Source organism: Oncorhynchus keta, chromosome 2 (assembly GCF_023373465.1).
Source record: "Oncorhynchus keta strain PuntledgeMale-10-30-2019 chromosome 2, Oket_V2, whole genome shotgun sequence".
Taxonomy (NCBI): Eukaryota; Metazoa; Chordata; class Actinopteri; order Salmoniformes; family Salmonidae; genus Oncorhynchus; species Oncorhynchus keta.
Window position 1 is genome coordinate 70,932,842 of NC_068422.1, and position 19,628 is coordinate 70,952,469.

The following is a 19,628-nucleotide window of genomic DNA, read 5'->3' on the forward strand; positions in this document are numbered from 1 at the left end:
GTTGGGCCTAGCTATCTCTTTGCGTCTTCCTCTCTGAATATCAACATGCGTTATGACTGTTTTTCCTAAACTCGGTTCTGGGCCCTTCCCCCTGGATGCACGTTATTATTCTAGCACACAGCTGATTCAAATATCAAAACTTGATGATGAGTTGGTTGTTTGAATCAGCTGTGTAGTGCTAAGGCAAAAACCATAAGACCCAGGTGGTCCCAGGACAGAGTTTGGGAAACCTTGTTATATGAAACGCTACAAGGTTCAGACAAACTTTGTAAACTCCTAAAGTAAGACTTACCTTGATAGTTGGTTGGTGAGGACAGACCTCTGTCGTGGATTCAGGATGTTGGTTACCGTAGCTACCCTCCTTTGCGACGGTTTTGACGCGACAGTTGATGTAGATGTACTAGATCGGAAGGATCATCCTCCTTGCTTCATATCTCTTCATTCTAAGCCTTGTGTGTATTATTATACAAACCTTACATAAAGTTGGGCGTATTGAATAAAGACAACCCACTGACATATAATCATCGCAGTAGACTAAAATCATGAGTTGAGTATGTTGGTTTACATCTACCCATATATTTCTCAGTTGATCAATCACGTGATCCAGAGACCATAGTATACTGGGAGCTGTAGTTTCCAACTTTGGCAAACGACGTGCTCACTTCACGCAAACTCATAATTAAAACTAAACTTTACCCCTCATTACGTTACACGTTCTTCAGCTTCGCAAAGGTCTGTTGTTATTAGCGTCATTGACAGCAAAATTCGCGTCCCGGTGGCAGCATTAAGACTTCCAGTTTTCAAGTTATTCCTTCAAAACAAAAGTCTGAGGTAAACGCTATCTGTATGATTTTTTTTTCAGCTTTGCATAGCCATAGTGTATCATGTAAAATTGTTATCATAACTACATCAGGGAAAATCTGAACTAAAGAGAATTACTACTCTATATAAGATAAAGAATATGTTTTAATATGTAATTGTATAGGACTGGTTCTATGTTTTTTCTTGGTTCTTACAGATCCTATCAAGGTTTCAATTTATTTCCAGTTTGTTTAAATTGTATTCCTGGATTATTATATGGCCTTGTGGCTTATAGCCTCGTGTCTTGTCTTAGTAGCACCCTTTAGTGGCTTAAAGCCTCGTGGCTTATCCTGAACTCAGCAAAAAAATAAGTTTCCCCTTTTCAGGACCCGGTCTTTCAAAGTTAATAAAAATCCAAAAATAACTTCACAGATCTATCTTCATTGTAAAGGGTTTAAACACTGTTTCCCATGCTTGTTCAATGAACCATAAACACTTTAAGAACATGCACCTGTGGAATGGTCATTAAGACACTAACAGCTTACAGGTGGTTGGCAATTAAGGTCACAGTTTTGAAAATGTAGGACACTAAAGAGGCCTTTCTACTGACTCTGGAAAACACCAAAAGAAAGATGCCCAGGGTCCCTGCTCATCTGCTTGAACGTGCTGCAAGGAGGCATGAGGACTGCAGATGTGGCTAGGACAATAAATTGCAACGTCCGTACTGCGAGACGCCTAAGAGACAGCGCTACAGGGAGACAGGACGGACAGCTGATCGTCCTCGCAGTGGCAGACCACGTGTAACAACACCTGCACAGGATCAGCACATCCGAACATCCCACCTGCGGGACAGGTACAGGATTGAAAAAACAACTGCCCGAGTTACACCAGGAACGTACAATCCCTCCATTAGTGCTCAGACTGTCCGCAATAGGCTGAGAGAGGCTGGACTGAGGGCTTGGAGGCCTGTTGTAAGGCAGGTCCTCACCAGACATCACCGGCAACAATGTCGCCTATGGGCACAAACCCACTGTCGCTGGACCAGACAGGACTGTCAAAAAGTGCTCTTCACTGACGAGTCGCGGTTTTGTCTCACCAGGGGGGGATGGTCAGATTCACGTTTATCGTCGAAGGAATGAGCGTTACACTGAGGCCTGTACTCTGGAGCAGGATCAATCAATGCCCTGCTGCCTGTCCCCTGACCTTACCCTGCTGCTTGCCCCCTTCTCCACCTGACCTTACCCTGCTGCTTGCCCCCTTCTCCCCTGACCTTACCCTGTTGCTTGCCCCCTTCTCCACCTGACCTTACCCTGCTGCTTGCCCCCTTCTCCCCCTGACTTTACCCTGCTGCTTGCCCCCTTCTCCCCCTGACCTTACCCTGCTGCTTGCCCCCTTCTCCACCTGACCTTACCCTGCTGCTTGCCCCCTTCTCCCCCTGACCTTACCCTGTTGCTTGCCCCCTTCTCCACCTGACCTTACCCTGCTGCTTGCCCCCTTCTCCCCTGACCTTACCCTGCTGCTTGCCCCCTTCTCTCCTCCTTGACCTTACCCTGCTGCCCGCCCCCTTCTCTCCTCCTTGACCTTACCCTGCTGCCCGCCCCTTCTCTCCTCTTTGACCTTACCCTGCTGCCCGCCCCCTTCTCTCCTCTTTGACCTTACCCTGCTGCCCGCCCCCTTCTCTCCTCCTTGACCTTACCCTGCTGCCTGCCCCCTTCTCTCCTCTTTGACCTTACCCTGCTGCCCGCCCCCTTCTCTCCTCCTTGACCTTACCCTGCTGCCTGCCTCCTTCATTGTTAATGTTTAAACAGTTATTTTTCATTTATCATGAATAAATACAGGTTATTGACACGCTTCTACAATTACATGGGATACTTTTATTTAGAACGTTTTCGAAATTCTGTGATCCGGAAGTACTATTTTTAGTGTTGCTGACGAGACGCTGATTGTGTTGTTGTTGAATTGAAATCGATGAAGCTGTGAGAGCGCAATTGTGACTGAAATATCAAGAATCGTTTGCAGAAATACGTACTTTCTACGTTGGAAATTTACTGGGTAATGATATTACTGTCTGTTGTTTTGTCAGGTTAGAGTGGTTTGTAAGTCATACTACTTGTCGTTACAGAGTAGGATAAGTTAGAAACTAACGCGTACTAGTAGCTAACTGTGCGAGTGGCTAGCTATTACTGTTAGGTAGCAAGAGACTGACATTTAAACAGCTTATCTAGCAGCTGTTTGCAGAAAACACCCCTCAGTTCGCATTTTCACCTGATTGTGTCAATTCTTATGATAATTGTGAATATAATAACGTTACATAGCTACATATGTAACGTTATATATATATATATATATATATTCAGACATCCATTTGTTGAATAATCGATTGCGGATTGGACTCCTCGTGTGCTAACTGTAGTTGGCTAGCTAGCTGGCGGCATCGCAGCATTGCAATCCTGCACAGTGCAGCTACGAAGGCCCCCCCCATACATTGAACCGTGTACACCAAACTCGGTTTGTTGAAATAATATCAACAATACTCACTTGGCTTCGTTTTCCTTCACCAGTAAACCAGTTAGGTGGTAAAGTAACAGTATTCCAAAATGTTGTTGTTGTTGTGGTGGGGTTGACATTTGCCCCCGACAATCCACATTCTACACAACCACTACTGGGTACTCTGAAAGCTGTATAACCTCTATCATGTTCTGCTGCAAAAATATTATGCCTATACAGAGAAACAAACAGTTTTCGATATCCCAAAAAGTGGGGCATTGGTGCGATCATTCACCAACAAAGGGGGGTCACATGACATCCCCTACCATTCATAGACGCAAACAACTTTAGCGCCTATTGACGATAGTATCTTCTGACCCGGGGAGTTGTGTTAAGTGCCCGGACGCTTACTCTAAACATGAACACGCATCGCTTGCGGTACTGTATTGGAAATATAAGCAACTTATATTTCATATCAGTGAAACATTATTTATTTTAAACAAAAGGTAAATTACTACACACCTTTTATAGGGTTAGTGTTCCCACACAGCCATATCTCCACGTTCGAGCGCTTGTTTACGGAAGACATAATTCGCCACCTGCTGTCTAGTGTGTTGAGAACACCTGTGTGTGTGCTAGCAGAGAGGAAGAGAGATGTCCAACTCGGCAGAAAATCAGTCTCCCTCCTTTAGGTGGTGTTTTTTTCACCAAGCAATGAGTTTTTATAATGACTGTCGAATTTGGTCAACAAATAAACTAATGTCTTATTTTCTCGAATATAAGCATAAGTTGTTAAGTGTACTGATATAAGTAGGACACGTGGATAACCAGGTGTTGTGCCGAAAATCTCCCTCCTGGCAGAAAACTTGAGGCAGCAGGGTAGCCTAGTTAGAGTGTTGGACTAATAACCGGAACTGCAAGTTCAAACCCCTGAGCTGACACGGTACAAATCTGTCATTCTGCCCCTGAACAGGCAGTTAACCCACTGTTCCTAGGCCGTCATTGAAAATAAGAAATTGTTCTTAACTGACTTGCCTGGTTAAATAAAAACTTCCCCCTTCGGGTTCTTCATTGCTGCGGCTTGTTCTCATTGAGATTTCTGCTCTCCACGCCGTTGTCAATTTAGCCTACATTTCACTGATCTTAGTAGCAGAAAGCATTTTTGTCTGCAGTTTTCAAGTGTATGTGGCGGTTCTAGCTTGTACGGCGCCCTGGCCGAACCCACTCTTCAGCCCCCGCCGGCACGGGGCGTGCCGCCCTGGGCGGCTGCCCATGTCGCCCGTACCTAAATCCGCTACTAATTTGTATTATTCTAAAAATACATCTCTTTGCCAAAATTCGTCATATCTCCCATGGCCTATTCAACTAGTATTTTTGAAAGTGTAAGGATAATAATTCAGCCATAGTTGTTCTGAAATGTTTATTGCTTGCCAACATTTGACTGTTTAATATAACACACACATTAATGATTAATTTCGGTTGCCTATCCTGACTTGAAGTTTGTTCTATAGAAAGTATTTGACTCTAGCCACAAAATTAAGGAAATTAGAAGGGGAGATTCTGGCAGGGGGATTTTTTTGACACAACACTGGCAACTTTGAGAAAAAACACTTTTTATCCGAGTTGTCTCGAGATGGCTATGCATAGTCATGGCATGAGGCTAGTAGCATAGCATCTCTCTCTATTGAATACAGGTGGTTACAGTCAACAACCCTCATCGAATATTCAAAAAAGTATTATAATAATGAGATGTATCCACCAACCCAAAGAACAGATAGAAGCTAGACAGCCCGTCTTGCCGCTTTGTGGACAACTGCTCCCATTGTTAGGGAGACGCATGTATTGTCAGTATATCCATAATCTTTGGTGTAAGCTAACTAGAGAGGAAAGGTAGTTTGTGAACTGGAGGCACATACAGTGTATGAATCTGTGCACAACTGCTACAGTAAGTGTATCTTTTTTATTTGAAAAATGTTCTCGCTGACATGAAAGATGAGGGGCATATGTTTAGAAAACCGTTTTGAAAGTTGTGATTGACATTTCTAAACGTTAAAACACAATGTCAAAATTGTAGTTGACATGGATCCAAATGTGAGCGAATGTAATGGCTGAAAACCCTCCATATGGAGATGAATGGTTTTTGAGAGCTAGACATTGCCCTGTCAATGAGGCATGCATTATGCTACAATGTCTGTGTCCCGTTGTTGTGAACTGTCTTATCTCAATGTCATATCAGTGAACTGTGGTTTTATGCAGAATGATACATTTTGCATTTGAGTATTCAAATGTTCCTCTTGTGCAAAAAATAAAAACTCCTAATGTATTTTTTTACAGTGTGCTCCATTGTTTTTACCAGCTGGCGGAGCCATGTCAGAGAGCTCAAGTGACACAGAGTCCTCCTGTGGGTGGACTATCATAAGTAATGAAGTAAGTCAAGTCTTTCTGACTCTACCTGGGTCCTTATTTGATTCCCCATCAGCCTGAGCACCTCAGCTAACCCTTTTAGGACCAATAGTCCAGTACTAGGAACTAGAGGTCGATCGATTAATCAGAATGGGCGATTAATTAGGGCCGATTTCAAGTTTTCATAACAATCGGAAATCAGTATTTTTGGGTGCTGATTTGCCTATTTTCCAAAAAAATGTTGTACCTTTTATTTAATTAGGCAAGTCAGTTAAGAACACATTCTTATTTTCAATGACTGCCTAGGAACGGTGGGTTAACTGCCTCGTTCAGGGGCAGAATGACAGATTTTCTCCATGTCAGCTTGGGGGATGCAACCTTGCAACCTTACAGTTAACTAGTCCAACGCAATAACGACCTGCCTCTCTCGTTGCACTCCACAAGGAGACTGCCTGTTACACGAAGGCAGTAAGCCAAGGTAAGTTGCTAGCTAGCATTATATTAATCTTATAAAAAAACAATCAATCATAATCACTAGTTAACTACACATGGTTGATGATGTGACTAGATATTATCTAGTGTGTCCTGCGTTGCATATAATCTGACTGAGCATACAAGCATACAAGTATCTGACTGAGCGGTGGTAGGCAGAAGCAGGTGCGTAAACATGAATTCAAACAGCACTTTTGTGCGTTTTGCCACCAGCTCTGCGTTGTGCGTCAAGCATTATGCTGTTTATGACTTCAAGCCTATCAACTCCCGAGATGAGGCTGGTGTAACCGAAGTGAAATGACTAGCTAGTTAGAGCACGCTAATAGCGTTTCAAACATCACCCGCTCTGAGCCTTCTAGTAGTTGTTCCCCTTGCTCTGCATGGGTAACGCTGCTTCGATGGTGGCTGTTGTCGTTGTGTTGCTGGTTCGAGCCCAGGGAGGGGCTTGGAGAGAGGCGGAAGCTATACTGTTACACTGGCAATACTAAAGTGCCTATAAGAACATCTAATAGTCAAAGGTTAATGAAATACAAATGGTATAGAGGGAGATAGTCCTATAATTCCTATAATAACTTCAACCTAAAACTTCTTACCTGGGAATATTGAAGACTCATGGTAAAAGGAACCACCAGCTTTCATATGTTCTGAGCAAGGAACTGAAACGTTAGCTTTCTTACATAGCACATATTGCACTTTTACTTTCTTCTCCAACACTTTGTTTTTGCATTATTTAAACCAAATTGAACATGTTTCATTATTTACTTGAGGCTAAATTGATTTTATTGATGTGTTATATTAAGTTAAAATAAGTGTTAATTCAGTATTGTTTAATTGTCATGATTACAAATAGATAAATAAAAATTGTCCGACACAATCGGTATCGGCTTTTTTGGTTCTCCAATAATCGGTATCGGCATTGAAAAATCACAATCGGTTGACCTCTACTAGGAACCAGAGGCCTCGAAATTCCTCAGTGCACTCTAATGGGACTGGCCTATGGATATGACTGTTACAGTGACTGACTAATTTAAAGTTTCATGTCATCTAGTTACTTCTTGAGTGCCTTTATGGCAGTCAATGCCATTATGCCGACTGTCTAGATTAATTTGAAAGTCTGAGGGTTAATGCTGTGAACTGGAGATCATAGTATGCCTTCATGTCGGGTTGTCTAAAATGTGGTAGGCTAATATAATAGGTTTGTTTCTAAGGGTTCAGATATTGAGGCCCTGGGGCCAGAGAACGGCCTGGAATGTGGATCTGATCTCCCAGAGAGCGTAGTGCTGGAGCCAGAGCTGCTGCAGGACCAACTCACCGCTCTCTCTGGTAGGAGGAGTTACTATATGCCTTGTTATGACAAATGAAATATCTAGGCCTATTACAAGAAAAACTATCGATGACTGGGTTAAACTGTTTCAACATTGTAATATACATGTATCAGAAAAACTACATAATTTGGTTTAACCATCTGTAATGAAACACATTTATAGCTGTATTGAGATGTTATGTGCTCACAGTAGATGGCGTGCACTCAACTTTTCTTCAAATTTTAAATGTCTTCTCAATGTGTTTCAGCTGAGTTCACTGAGGAGAGGGGTGAGTCATCTCTTAATGCCACTCTAAAAGAAGAAACCTTAGATGAGATATTGTTTGCTTCTGAGGTGAGGGATAAAAACAAAACATTCTTCAGCTGTATTTGTATGATTCCCACGTCGCTATGTTTCCAGTCCCTATGCCAACCATGTGGAATATCCTCTGCAGGCTGGAGGTGAGGTGGCCGGGGACGAGCAAGTGACTCTGTGCTCCTCCAGTGACCACTCTGACATTGTGACTCTGGGGGACACTAGGGAGACTGAGCTCGGGCCTTGGGATGAGCAGGCGGTGGAAGAGGGAGCAGTCAGTGAGGAGCTCTACCTGGGCACCTCCTCCAGCAGCCAGTACACCTTCAGTGCAGCAGAGACTGGTAGGGCAAACCAACACACCCTTTAGGGGATGTTTCAATGAATTCCAGTATGAGGTAAATTGGAGAATTTAGATACATTTGTATTTCTTTGCAGTTCAAAGTTAGAGATGTTTCCATGCAAGGTTTGATGGTCTGGTGATGATCAAGCAACTTAAGTGGATAAGAGAACAGATAGGGCATGATGACAAACAGAAGAAACCAACAAAGCACTCCTTCCTATCCCTTCCCCTTGTCCTAAAGCCAGGCTGATGATGGGCCACTGGAAGCTTCCACAGAGTCTGTGGGACTTGGGCTGCCAACTGAAAGGGCAGATGTCTGGCAGCTGTCCTCTCTCAGGTGGTATAAACTGGACTGGTGTGAATATGATAGTGTGCTGCTTGTCTTGCTCAACGCAGTGTAGCAGGTCTAAACCTGATAAGCTGTTGTCAGGGCAAATTCTGTCCGATGATGTAAACAAGTTCTGCTTCTTTTGAAGGGTGTTTGCAACTGCCACTAAATGTGTGAAAGGAAACACTTGCGTGGTATTTCTGCATGATGTGTGTTTTTTAGGCTTAACAACTGGAAGTTGCCCCAGTGATGATTTGCCTAAATGTCATTGGTTTGACTGATATACCTGATGTATAATTAGCTCAGCCTATAATACATTTTATTTCAGAAAAATTGTATATCAGATTAGTTGTTAGTCTGGATCTCCTGTATTTCTCTTTAAACTTTAGGCTAGGGGTCACCTCTGTGATCATGTAACCTAGATTAAACTTGATACTGAGGCATGTTGTTTACATGTTGCTCCTATTACCAGAGGGATGTCTTTAATCAGATTTTGCAATCAATGGTTATTGTTAAGCAAAACATAAGCACATTTTCACAGCAATGTGGGTCCATTTCACAGGTTTGGCATTTCCTCTGGAAGACTAAAGCATTCTTTTTGTTTCCCCAGTTGAATGTGCACCAATGTCATGAAGCCTAGCTTTACAACAGGGGTCTCCAACCCTGTTTCTGGAGAGCTACCCTCCTGTAGGTTTTTGTGCCAATCTCAGTTGTAACTCACCTGGTTTTTAAACCAGCTAATTGTTAGAATCAGGTGTGCTAGACTGAGAACCTACAGGACTGTAGCTCTCCCGGAACAGGGTTGGAGAGCCCTGCTTTACAAAAAAAAAACTATGTATAGGCTTTAAAGGGGGGCTGAACTTCCTGATTTTGGTTTAGTTTTTCGACTTGGTCATTGAGAAATGCTGCAGCCATGACCAAAGCCAAATAAGAGTTGTCTTGAGGGGGTGTGGTTTAGTGTGTGTGTGTGTGTGTGTGTGTGTGTGTGTGTGTGTGTGTGTGTTCACACGTGGCAAGTGTTTGTGTACTGTTTTGGCAGAGTGAATATAACTTGAACGTCTAACCAGGTCTTGTCTTGATGTCGCCTAGGCTAGTTAGTGCTAGCCAACTTATTTAGCCAATTAGCTTCACCCTCTGGTGTGCCGCTGTGGCAAAGTTGGTTTGACATTGAATAGATTATCTCTAGGGCAAGTTAGGGGCCATCAATACATTACTGTAAATGGGAAAATATTTTGATGTTTCACATCAATAAGTTGTCTCATTCAACGCTTTCAATATGTTAATTTCCACAATTTATTGCAGGTTTGAGGTTTTTAATTAAGTACATTTGGAGCTATTGACATTTTAAAATATTGTCCCATGTACATTGTGTAATTTACTGATGGTCCATAAATAGCCCCATAGAGATGTCACATGTCAAACCAAATTGACCATGGGCATTACGATGGGGTCGCCTGCAGCTGAGCACTGAACTGATGATTACTTGGTGCTGCCAACTGTGGGCAGGATTGAAATATACCCAACCCAAGGAAAACAGTTATGGTACTCATACATTTTTTTCCATCTCGCAAATCATTGTTTTGGACGAGACTGACTTTATGACCAAAATTATCCCATTTACACTTTAGTCAATTTTGATAGTAGAATAACTGCTTCTGACTCATATCGATGCCACATAGGCCGTTTTCAAAATGAGAAGTAGCTTTTTAGGGGCAGTCTCTTTAATTAGAATTGAATGGAGACATGATATAAATAAATAAAATAATATATGCCATTTCGCAGACGCTTTTATCCAAAGCGACTTACAGTCATGTGTGCATACATTCTACGTATGGGTGGTCCCGGGAATCGAACCCACTACCCTGGCGTTACAAGCGCCATGCTCTACCAACTGAGCTACAGAACCACTATATATATATGATATATTGCTACTAGATCAATGAGGGCAATTAAAACAATATATTTTAAGCAGCAATGTGCTGTTAATGATTTTAGCAGCATAAGCATGATTTACAAGCTTGTCAACCTACATGTCTACCTTGTAATTATGGTTCAGTGCACTAATGATTCTTTGTGTGGGTGTGTGTATGTTGCAGTTTTCCCTGCAGAGCAGCCTGTGGTTGCAGACTCCAGCAGCAGTGAGGATGAGGGAGGAGAGCAGGTCACCCCAGTAGTGCGGAGGCGCAGGGTGAGGAAGAGCACCACTAGCTCTGTGGCTGAGCCTGGAGAGGAGGTGCAGGAGTCTGGCCACATTGACCGAGAGGAGACTCTAGAGGAGGAGCAGAAGGAGGTACAGGAGGAGGTGCAGCAGGAACCTCGCGTTGCACCCCCACCTCAAGGCCATGTCAGCAGCACCCTTAACAAATGTATCATACTAGCCCTCATCATCGCCATCAGCATGGGCATTGGTCACTTCTATGGTAAGCATCATGGGAAAGTATTGGTAAATATGTGATGAAGAATTTCAATGTTGCTTATTATAAGTATGGAATCATTGGTAAAAGGAATTCACGAGTAGGGCTGTTTTAGCAGTTTTAACTTGTTGGTTTTGTGTTCTAGGAAAATTTGAAGGTACAGTATGGAGTGGATGGTATGAGGGTAATTAACTCAGCTTGCTTAGGTGTATAAGTCATGATAACGTCATGTGAATGTTATGTGTCATCACCGCATCGTAGTTTTGAATAGCACAAACTAAACCTGTGTGTTTAGTGGGATTATGCAAAGCATGTCTAGTGCCTACATAGATATATTTGATCATATTGAAAGGATACACATCCTATTAAGATAGTGAAAAGAGAATTACAGTGCTTCTGTTGACTTCTTGAATCCATCCTCATCAGAATGTTTTATGTGTAGAAACAAATCATTTAGTCTTAGGGTGGCAGGTAGCCTAGTGGTTAAGAGGGTCGATGTGCCCTTGAGCAAGGCACTTAACCCGGATTGCTCCTGTAAGTCACTCTGGATGAGCGTGTCTGCTAAATGGTTCAAATGTAAAAATGTAATACAGTATCTGGGTTGTGGTCAATAAGCAATCAGTTTTCCAATGTTATTGGAAGCTCAGAGCTGGCTGAAAGGTGACATTCTGAGTATGACTGATAAACATAATCAGAGGTGTGCCACATTTTGTGAGTTGACTACAAACCAGATGCTCATGATGGGACACTTGTTTAATGTAAGTCCATTTATTTTCTGTTTTTATGTGTGGTAGTATATTACTTTCTTGTGCCATCATCTTTGGTGAGGTAACAATGGGTTCCTAATTTCCCAAGGGTCAGGGAATTCCAACACCTACACCCCACACATGGAATGTCGGGGGTTTTCTAATTTGCCAGCGAGTGTGGTCATAAGTCAACAATACACACAATAACAAATTTATGTTATTGAGTTCATTTTGCCACTGCTGATCAATGTCACCAAATAGTTTTGAATCTTGGAAACTAATTGGGCTGCATGGATAAGCCTTGAAATGTTTGTTTGTCCAAGAGTGGGAACCCTTTTTATTGCACCTAACATGACGTGGACATTTCCCACGACTTTTTCTGCTTCTGTGTTACTATTCTTGAATGTGTATTATCATCTGGTGAATCATGCCTATGCTTACAGAAAATGAAGGGAATGCCTAATATTTCATTCTAACACAGGCACAGTACAGGTTCAGGACAGGCAGAAGATTGTGGAGAAGATCTGTGGAGTGAACGACCTTAGTAATTTGAGAGCTCTGCAGCCTCAGTGTCATAAAGGACCCAATGTCATCAATAAGGTCTGTAAAGAGTTCTTCATGCATACACTTAGGTATCATAAGCCACCTCCCTCTATCCTTCTCAAATAAATTAGCATAATAAAACAAAATACATGTTATTTTCCTGTCTTAGAAATGGGTTTTTCTTTTTTCTTTGGTGAACTTTGTTTCAGCTATAGAATTCTCTCATTATTTTGACAGAACACATGCAGATTTCAGGCATTAAAGTGGCAGTAGTCCTAATGTCACATTTGGAACTATCAGTATCATATTTTAGGAATAACTTTTAAGCGTTTCAATATTAAATTGATCTATCCACAACTTTTACAGCAATGCTCAGTGAGCACTCATTTCACTATTATTTGTCGAGAAAATCTAACTTCTGTGGTAAGTATGCTTATGCCCCAACTAAAGCACACTATTGCTCCTTCCAGAGAGCAATTTGCTCACAAAACAATGCATCTTCACCACCCACCACACGGAAGGATGTTTTAATTAATGAATTAGCAAATTATGCCTCAAAGGAAGTGGTCAAACACCATCTAGCTTTGTTACCTTTTCCACTGATCTCAAATAGTTTTTGATATGACATACAGTAGCAAAATGTTTCTTTAGGCAATGAGGTCCTTGTATTGAAATGCATTGCAAGCCCCCTATATTATACTGTGTAGTCTATCCTTGTTTTTGTGGTTTATATTTAGGGCTTCACAGTGACACTGAAATCTATTGTTATGCTTCGATTCTTTTTTCTTGACCTGGTCAAATAACTTAAGATTTGATTGGTAACTTTTGGCACCATGAAATTAGAGGCCATGGTTAACTTAGACAAAAATAATTGCCCCGATTGGCCTAAAGGTGGCAGTGTTAACTTGTTATGGCTGCAATCCCACTAACGGGATAAGTGTCATCAACAACTGCTGAATAGCATAGCGCTACATTCAATAAATATTACTAAAAATATTTATATTCATGAAATCACAAGTGCAATATAGGAAAACACAGCTTAGCCTTTTGTTAATCTACCAGTCGTGTCAGATTTTGAAATTGTGCTTTACAGCGAAAGCAATCCAAGCGTTTGTGTTAAGTTTATCGATCACACAACAAAACATTACGTACACTTAGCATCAGGTAGCTTGGTCACGAAAATCAGAAAAACAATCAAATTAATCGTTTACCTTTGATCTTCGGATGTTTTCACTCACGAGACTCCCAGTTACACAACAAATGTTCCTTTTGTTCCATAAAGATTATTTTTATATCCAAAATACATCCGTTTGTTTGGCGCGTTATGTTCAGAAATCCACAGGAAAGAGTGGTCACGACGAAGCAGACAAATTCCAAATCGTTTCCATAATGTCCACAGAAACATGTCAAACATTTTTTATAATCAATCCTCGGGTTGTTTTAAAAATATATAATCGATAATATATCAACCGCAAATGTCTTTCACAGTAGGAGAGGGAAAAGCAATACCTATCCAAACTCTGTTGCGTGAGCAAAACTCATGTGACCACTTGATGCGATGTTATAGTTCTGGCTCATTTTTCAAAATAAAAGCCTGAAACTTTGTCTGAAGACTGACACCTTGAGGAAGCGGTAGGAAAAGGAATCTGGTTCATATCCCTTTAAATCCAGCAAAGGGAGGTTATGGAACATGGAGTTTTCAAAATAGAAGCTACTTCCTGTTTTGATTTTCCTCAGGGTTTTGCCTCTAATATCAGTTCTGTTATACTCACAGACAATATTTTGACAGTTTTGGAAACTTTAGAGTGTTTTCTATCCAATACTAATAATAATATGCATATATTAGCAACTGAGACTGAGGAGCTGGCCGTTTACAATGGGCACCTTTTCATCCAAGCTACTCAATACGGCCCCTGCAGCCATAAAAAGTACATCTCTTAACTTAGTATGAGAAAAGATAAGGGATTGGTTACAAGATGGCTGAGTTATTGATAATCAGATTTTACGTGTCCATTTAAATCCTTTGTAAATCCACTTCAAAATCGCCTATCAACTTAACTTTAGGGTCATCAGACATTACCATGATGAACCATGTTAAGTTTGGCATTGATATCTTCAAAAAATAAGGAAACTTAACAATTAACTTTTGACTCTTTAAAGCTAATGCTTAAATAGTCATAAATCTCATGGACTAAAAGTCAGATTCACTCCAAATGTGATCTCTCAAAATAGTCCCTAAAGAGTAAATAAACATTGCATTCAAAGATGGCCACACTATACCAGTAGATGCGTATATGCTAAAATAGGTTTAAAATACTGAACCATAGGACCAAATTACACCAAATCTGGAAAGTAAGCCCATGGTACATGTCTTAAATTACTTTGAGAAAGACGAAGGGATTGGTCAAAATCGGATTATGTGTCCATTTAAACCAGTGTAAATATACTCCATAGTGGTCTAGCAACTTGAAATTTTTCATCGCTATCATGGACATCCCTAAGATGAACCACACTGAATTTGGTTTTGATATCTCAAGTCATGTAATGCTAATGCTCAAAATCATCTGCAGGCATATTCTCCTCATGAACCATACATCAGATGCACTCCAGATTTTGTATTTAGACTTAAGGCTTTTAATAGTTGTTTTTTCTCTGCATTCAAATATGGCCACACTGTACCAAAAGATGCACATATGCTAATGATAAAAATGATTGAAATCTTCTTCTCAATGCTTTCAGTGATTGCACATAAAGGAAGATAGCACTTTATCATGTAGGAACTTTCTTTGTTATCCAACTGATATTTTCTCCTTTTTCATCCTGTGACCACGTTCATATTGCTTCTCGCAGCTATATTTGTGATTTCACATTTAAACTCTTCATGTTACGTGACTATTCTCTACAAATTGGATTTTCTACGATTTGTTTTTGATCGCTTTTTGCCCCCTTGAGAACCATTTGACACTCCACTTAACTGTAGAGTGAGATGAAGCTTAAGTGTATTCTCATTTTATAGCAATGCATTTGCTCACTTTGGTGATGCTGTTTCCGCACGTTTAGGATGTGGTTAAGAGTCTGAGAGAAGATCTAAAGGACAAGAGTGACATGATGCTGTCCCTCACAGGGATTATGGACAAGCTTACTAAAGAGAACCAGGATCTCAGATCCAAACAGGCCCAGCTACAGGTAACATGCAAGTACAGGTTACGGTTCAAATGTAACACTAGTGGTGGGTCTTTCCATATAAATTTAAGGGTGACTAATATCTAATGATAAAGATTCAAATGCTGCAACAAAATTCACCATTAATTGATTTGTCATTTATTCGTCTGACTGAAGAAATTGTATTTTGTCATTGTTTCACTGTTAACCATCTTCATTATTAATTTGAGGACTAACTGTTCCCCTTGTTGTTCATATGTTAAGTGTTTTGCTAATACTCATTTGTGGATGCATAACAAATTATGTATTTTTGTTTTGAAACAAGGCCCAGAAAGAAGACTTGGTCGTGAAACTGAAGCAGACTGGCGAGGAGAGGGTTAAGATTGAGTCTAAGCAGAGTCACCTGATGGTGGAGAACCAGCTGCTGAAGAGCTCCCTGGAGCGTGAGGAGGAGTCCCTGTCCACCCTTCAGGAGGAGCTGAGGAACCTGCGCTCCCAAATACGAGAACTGGAGGAGACTGGGGCCGGGGCCGACTCCATACTCTCTGAGAACCAGAGGCTGAAGGACCACCTGGAGGAGGAGACTCAGCGCCTCCGCAGCTTCCTGAGCCAGAGGGAGGCCCTGATGGCTGAGGCCCAGACACTGAGGAGGGAGCTGGATAATGAGCGGAGGGTGACTGACCAGCTTAGGGAGCAGCTGAGCAGCCGCAACACCAGGGCTGGAGGAGAGGTCGACCCGGAGACAGAGGAGCTGCAGTCACGGCTCATGGAGTTGCAGAAGAAGCTGAGCTTTGAGCAGCAGCGCTCTGACCTTTGGGAGAGGCTCTATGTGGAAACCAAAGAGGAGAGGGCCAAGGGAGACAAGCAGGCCAAAGTCAAGAGGTCCAAGGATGGCGTGATAGGGAAGGTGAAAGACACTTTTGATGCGGTGAAGAACTCCACCAAGGAGTTTGTGCACCATCACAAAGAGCAGATAACGAAAGCCAAAGAGGCTGTGAAGGAGAATCTGAGGAAGTTCTCTGATTCTGTGAAGTCCACCTTCCGCCACTTCAAGGACTCTGCTTCGCGTATGATGGACAAGACTTACCGGCCTCACGATCGGAGGTTTCATGAGAGGAAGGAAGCCAAGACAGAGCAGCAGGAGCATCATAGAGACCATGGAAACAAGGACTCAGAGGAGGAACCATGGCAGCCCAGAACCCACAAGCCCCTGCATCGTCACCCTCGTAAATCCACTGATGACTCTTTCCAGGCACACCGTAACACCCGGAAGTCAGGGGGTAAAGTTGAGGAGGACCCAGAGGCTGAGCAACAACAAAGAGAAGTGCCCAAAGGTTGCTCTGGAGTTTTCGACTGTGCCTACCAAGAATCCATGAGCCTCTTCAACAAAGCCATGGACCCCATAAGAGCAGATGAGTTCAACCAGCTGCTTCACAGCTACCTCCAGCAGGAGGTTGACCACTTCCACCACTGGACTGAGCTGGAGAGCTTTATAAAAAATTTCTTTCACAACGGCGTCTTCATCCATGATCAGATGCTGTTCACAGACTTTGTTAGTGGTGTGGAAGACTACCTGGAGGACATGGATGAGTACCATGGCCACAACGATGACGTCTTTGAAGATCTTGATGAGTATGTCTACAGGCACTTCTTTGGAGATACCTACTCAAAACGTTATGGGTCAAGGTAAGTTTATAGTTTTCATAACTGTTTTTTTTTTCAATCGGATCTTGTGAATGTTGTGCTTTACCATATTCTGACATCTCTTTTCGCCAACTCACAGTAGACCCTTTGAAGTGCCAAATACGGATACTAAAGAAGAAAGACTAGCCAAGCACCAGCAGCGCAATCAGAGGGCCCGGCCCCGGTCACAAAGAGAGAGGAAGTGGAGCAGAGCAGGACGGAACACAGACAGACACATGGCTGATGTAAAAATAGAGTTGGGTCCTATGCCCTTTGATCCCAAATATTGAGAATAATCTTACCTAATGAATCTGTTTTTATAATGGCTGATATTGTAGTTGCAAAGGCTATTTAGGATGTGTTTGATGGAAAGCCTTTTCTCTTCTGTTTTTGTGATTTTGCACAATGTTCTTTTAATGCTGCTGAATGTCCCCTTGCTTCCTGTGTTGTGTAAGCAATCCTTAGGTTAGTAGCAATGGTGGTGTATCTGACTGCAATCTAATCTCATGCGCACAAAGAAAATTATTGCTGCAATGATAAATATGACTAACAACAGCAAGAAACATGGGAATGTTTAGTAAATCTGACAGTAGCTAACTCTGTAGTACACATTCATTGTCATCAGGTCAGCTGTTACATGTTCATGTTCTTTTTAAGAGCCATCACTGACTAATTTGCACAACATTTCTTAGTTTTGGGCCTTGTTTAAAAAAAAAAAATCTATTACCATTTTAATTGTCTAAATGTAGGCCTAATGTGAATGAATAATGATTAATTGGATGGATCCAACAATGGAAAGAAATACAATTTTTGTCAGTGGCATTGAGAAGTTATGCGCTGACAAATACACTTTAATTTCAATTCCAAATTGTCATAAGGTGACAAATTGATAATTGTGAGATGATGGCCGAAACAATTGCTGACAATGATACTGTTGTGTGCAGTAAAACTTAAAAAGTAGCAAAACCACTGAGAAATACTTGCAAGAATGCAAGCTGGTTCCACAGTCGATTTCTATAATTTGCTGCTACGTTACATATTTGTTTAAAATGGTGAGATAAAGTGCAACTGTGTTGTCGTTAAATTGTTCAGTAACATTCCATCTATGGCTTGTTTTATTAAGGCTGATTTTATTTCCTTTTCATTTACTGATGTGCTGTTGAAAATGAATTGCAGCTTCCCAATAAATAAAAAAAGTGAATATTGATTGCTTCTCTGCTAACAAAGTGGACTGTCTGGCTAGGTGTTGCATTATTTTCAATGTTTAAAAGATAAATCTGTTATTCAGTTTTAATTATAATTTATTCCTTTACATTGCAGATCCATTTTGATTTAACTTCCCGATGGTTCTGTTCAGTGCATTTTGTAAACTAGGATGATTCTTCAAACTCGTCCTTGAGATACATGAGTAAGGGAAAATCTTTGTGCTTCTTAGAAATGTATTTGCATTCTGTTCAGTGCCTTTGATAAACTAGGATGCTTTTTCCAACTCGTCCTTCAGGACCGTGACTGTGGAATATTTCTGTACTTCTCATAAATCTATTCCCCTCCAAGAATGCAGAGATCTCCTGAGGACAGAAAAAGATAATAATAAAAGTGATTGTAACAGTGAAGGAGCTATTAGTCTTGAATTACAAAATGCAGAGTATCTAACCTTCTTCAGAACATCAAAGAACACCAGGTGTGTTGGTAGCATTGACTTATAAGGAAATGAGGTCAACCAATGATGAGGATCAGCGAAGAATCTCTCAGCTTCATCGACATAGCTCTTGTCTCCTGTGAGATCTGGTGGACATTCTAAGAAATGCATCTTAATTGGACAGTGGATGTGACAACAAAAATGTATATTGAATATTTACTGCACTGCCTCGGAAGCTATAAGCATGCCACAGTTCTTACTCATGCAAAAGCCCACAAAAATGGGCCTGTACCTGTAGAAAGGTGTAGAGTAATAGGGCATTAGAAAGAGGGCTTCAGGCAATGGAGGGGTTGAAGTATCACTGTTGTAACACAGGGTCTGGAGGGGACCCATGACATCCAGTGTGCCTCGCTGGTGAAGTAGACTTGTGTACAGGGCTGGGACCTTATATCTGCTGTCCACTCCCATGTCAAATAGGCATAGGTGAAGTTATTAAGGATTTAGCAGAATACACAGCCTATTGTCCACAAAAAAAGGTTATTAGAAGGGTACTGCTTAAACTTTCAAGAAATGTTTTGCAAGAATATTCAAAAACCATAAGATGTGTGTTTTCGAGGGACTGCCAGTATTCATCCGGGACAAAGCTGGTCTGGACCAGGAAGCAGTTGATGAGACGAAATGCCACAGTGAAGACATTGACATGGACCCCAAATACACCTGAGGAGAAGAAGAATAAACAAAAACACGTCAGATTAGGCTGCCTGTGTTAGATGTGCATTGGTAATTACATCCATTATCAACTAGTCATTTGAAAGACTCAAGCATTCTGAAACTGCGGGACTTGCAATGAATTGCAATTCATCAGATCACTCTTCATAGCATTCTGGAGTTTATGCAAATTGCCATCATACAAACTGAGGCAGCAGACTGTGAAAATTAATATTTGTGTCATTCTCTAAACTTTTGGCCAC

General features: G+C 41.5%; 1 protein-coding gene across 5 annotated transcripts; it reads left to right on the forward strand.

Annotated features, from left to right (window-relative positions):
- The first annotated feature begins 685 nt into the window (after nucleotides 1-685).
- On the forward strand, nucleotides 686-18,225 carry LOC118359651 (cell cycle progression protein 1-like). 5 transcript variants are annotated; one of them, XM_052482022.1, is made up of 11 exons: nucleotides 686-831; nucleotides 5,623-5,715; nucleotides 7,392-7,506; nucleotides 7,756-7,841; nucleotides 7,942-8,143; nucleotides 8,384-8,479; nucleotides 10,567-10,890; nucleotides 12,112-12,230; nucleotides 15,234-15,359; nucleotides 15,661-17,021; nucleotides 17,119-18,225. In XM_052482022.1, exons 2-11 carry the CDS (start codon nucleotides 5,656-5,658, stop codon nucleotides 17,306-17,308), a joined length of 2,679 nt encoding a protein of 892 aa, XP_052337982.1. In that variant the 5' UTR covers nucleotides 686-831; nucleotides 5,623-5,655; the 3' UTR covers nucleotides 17,309-18,225. The 5 variants fall into 5 exon arrangements, with proteins under 5 accessions (XP_052337982.1, XP_035594155.1, XP_035594190.1 ...); XM_035738262.2 differs by lacking the exon at nucleotides 686-831 and adding an exon at nucleotides 2,699-2,853; XM_052482024.1 differs by lacking the exon at nucleotides 686-831 and adding an exon at nucleotides 2,730-2,853 and having other exon boundaries at nucleotides 5,645-5,715.
- Nucleotides 18,226-19,628: the final 1,403 nt, after the last annotated feature.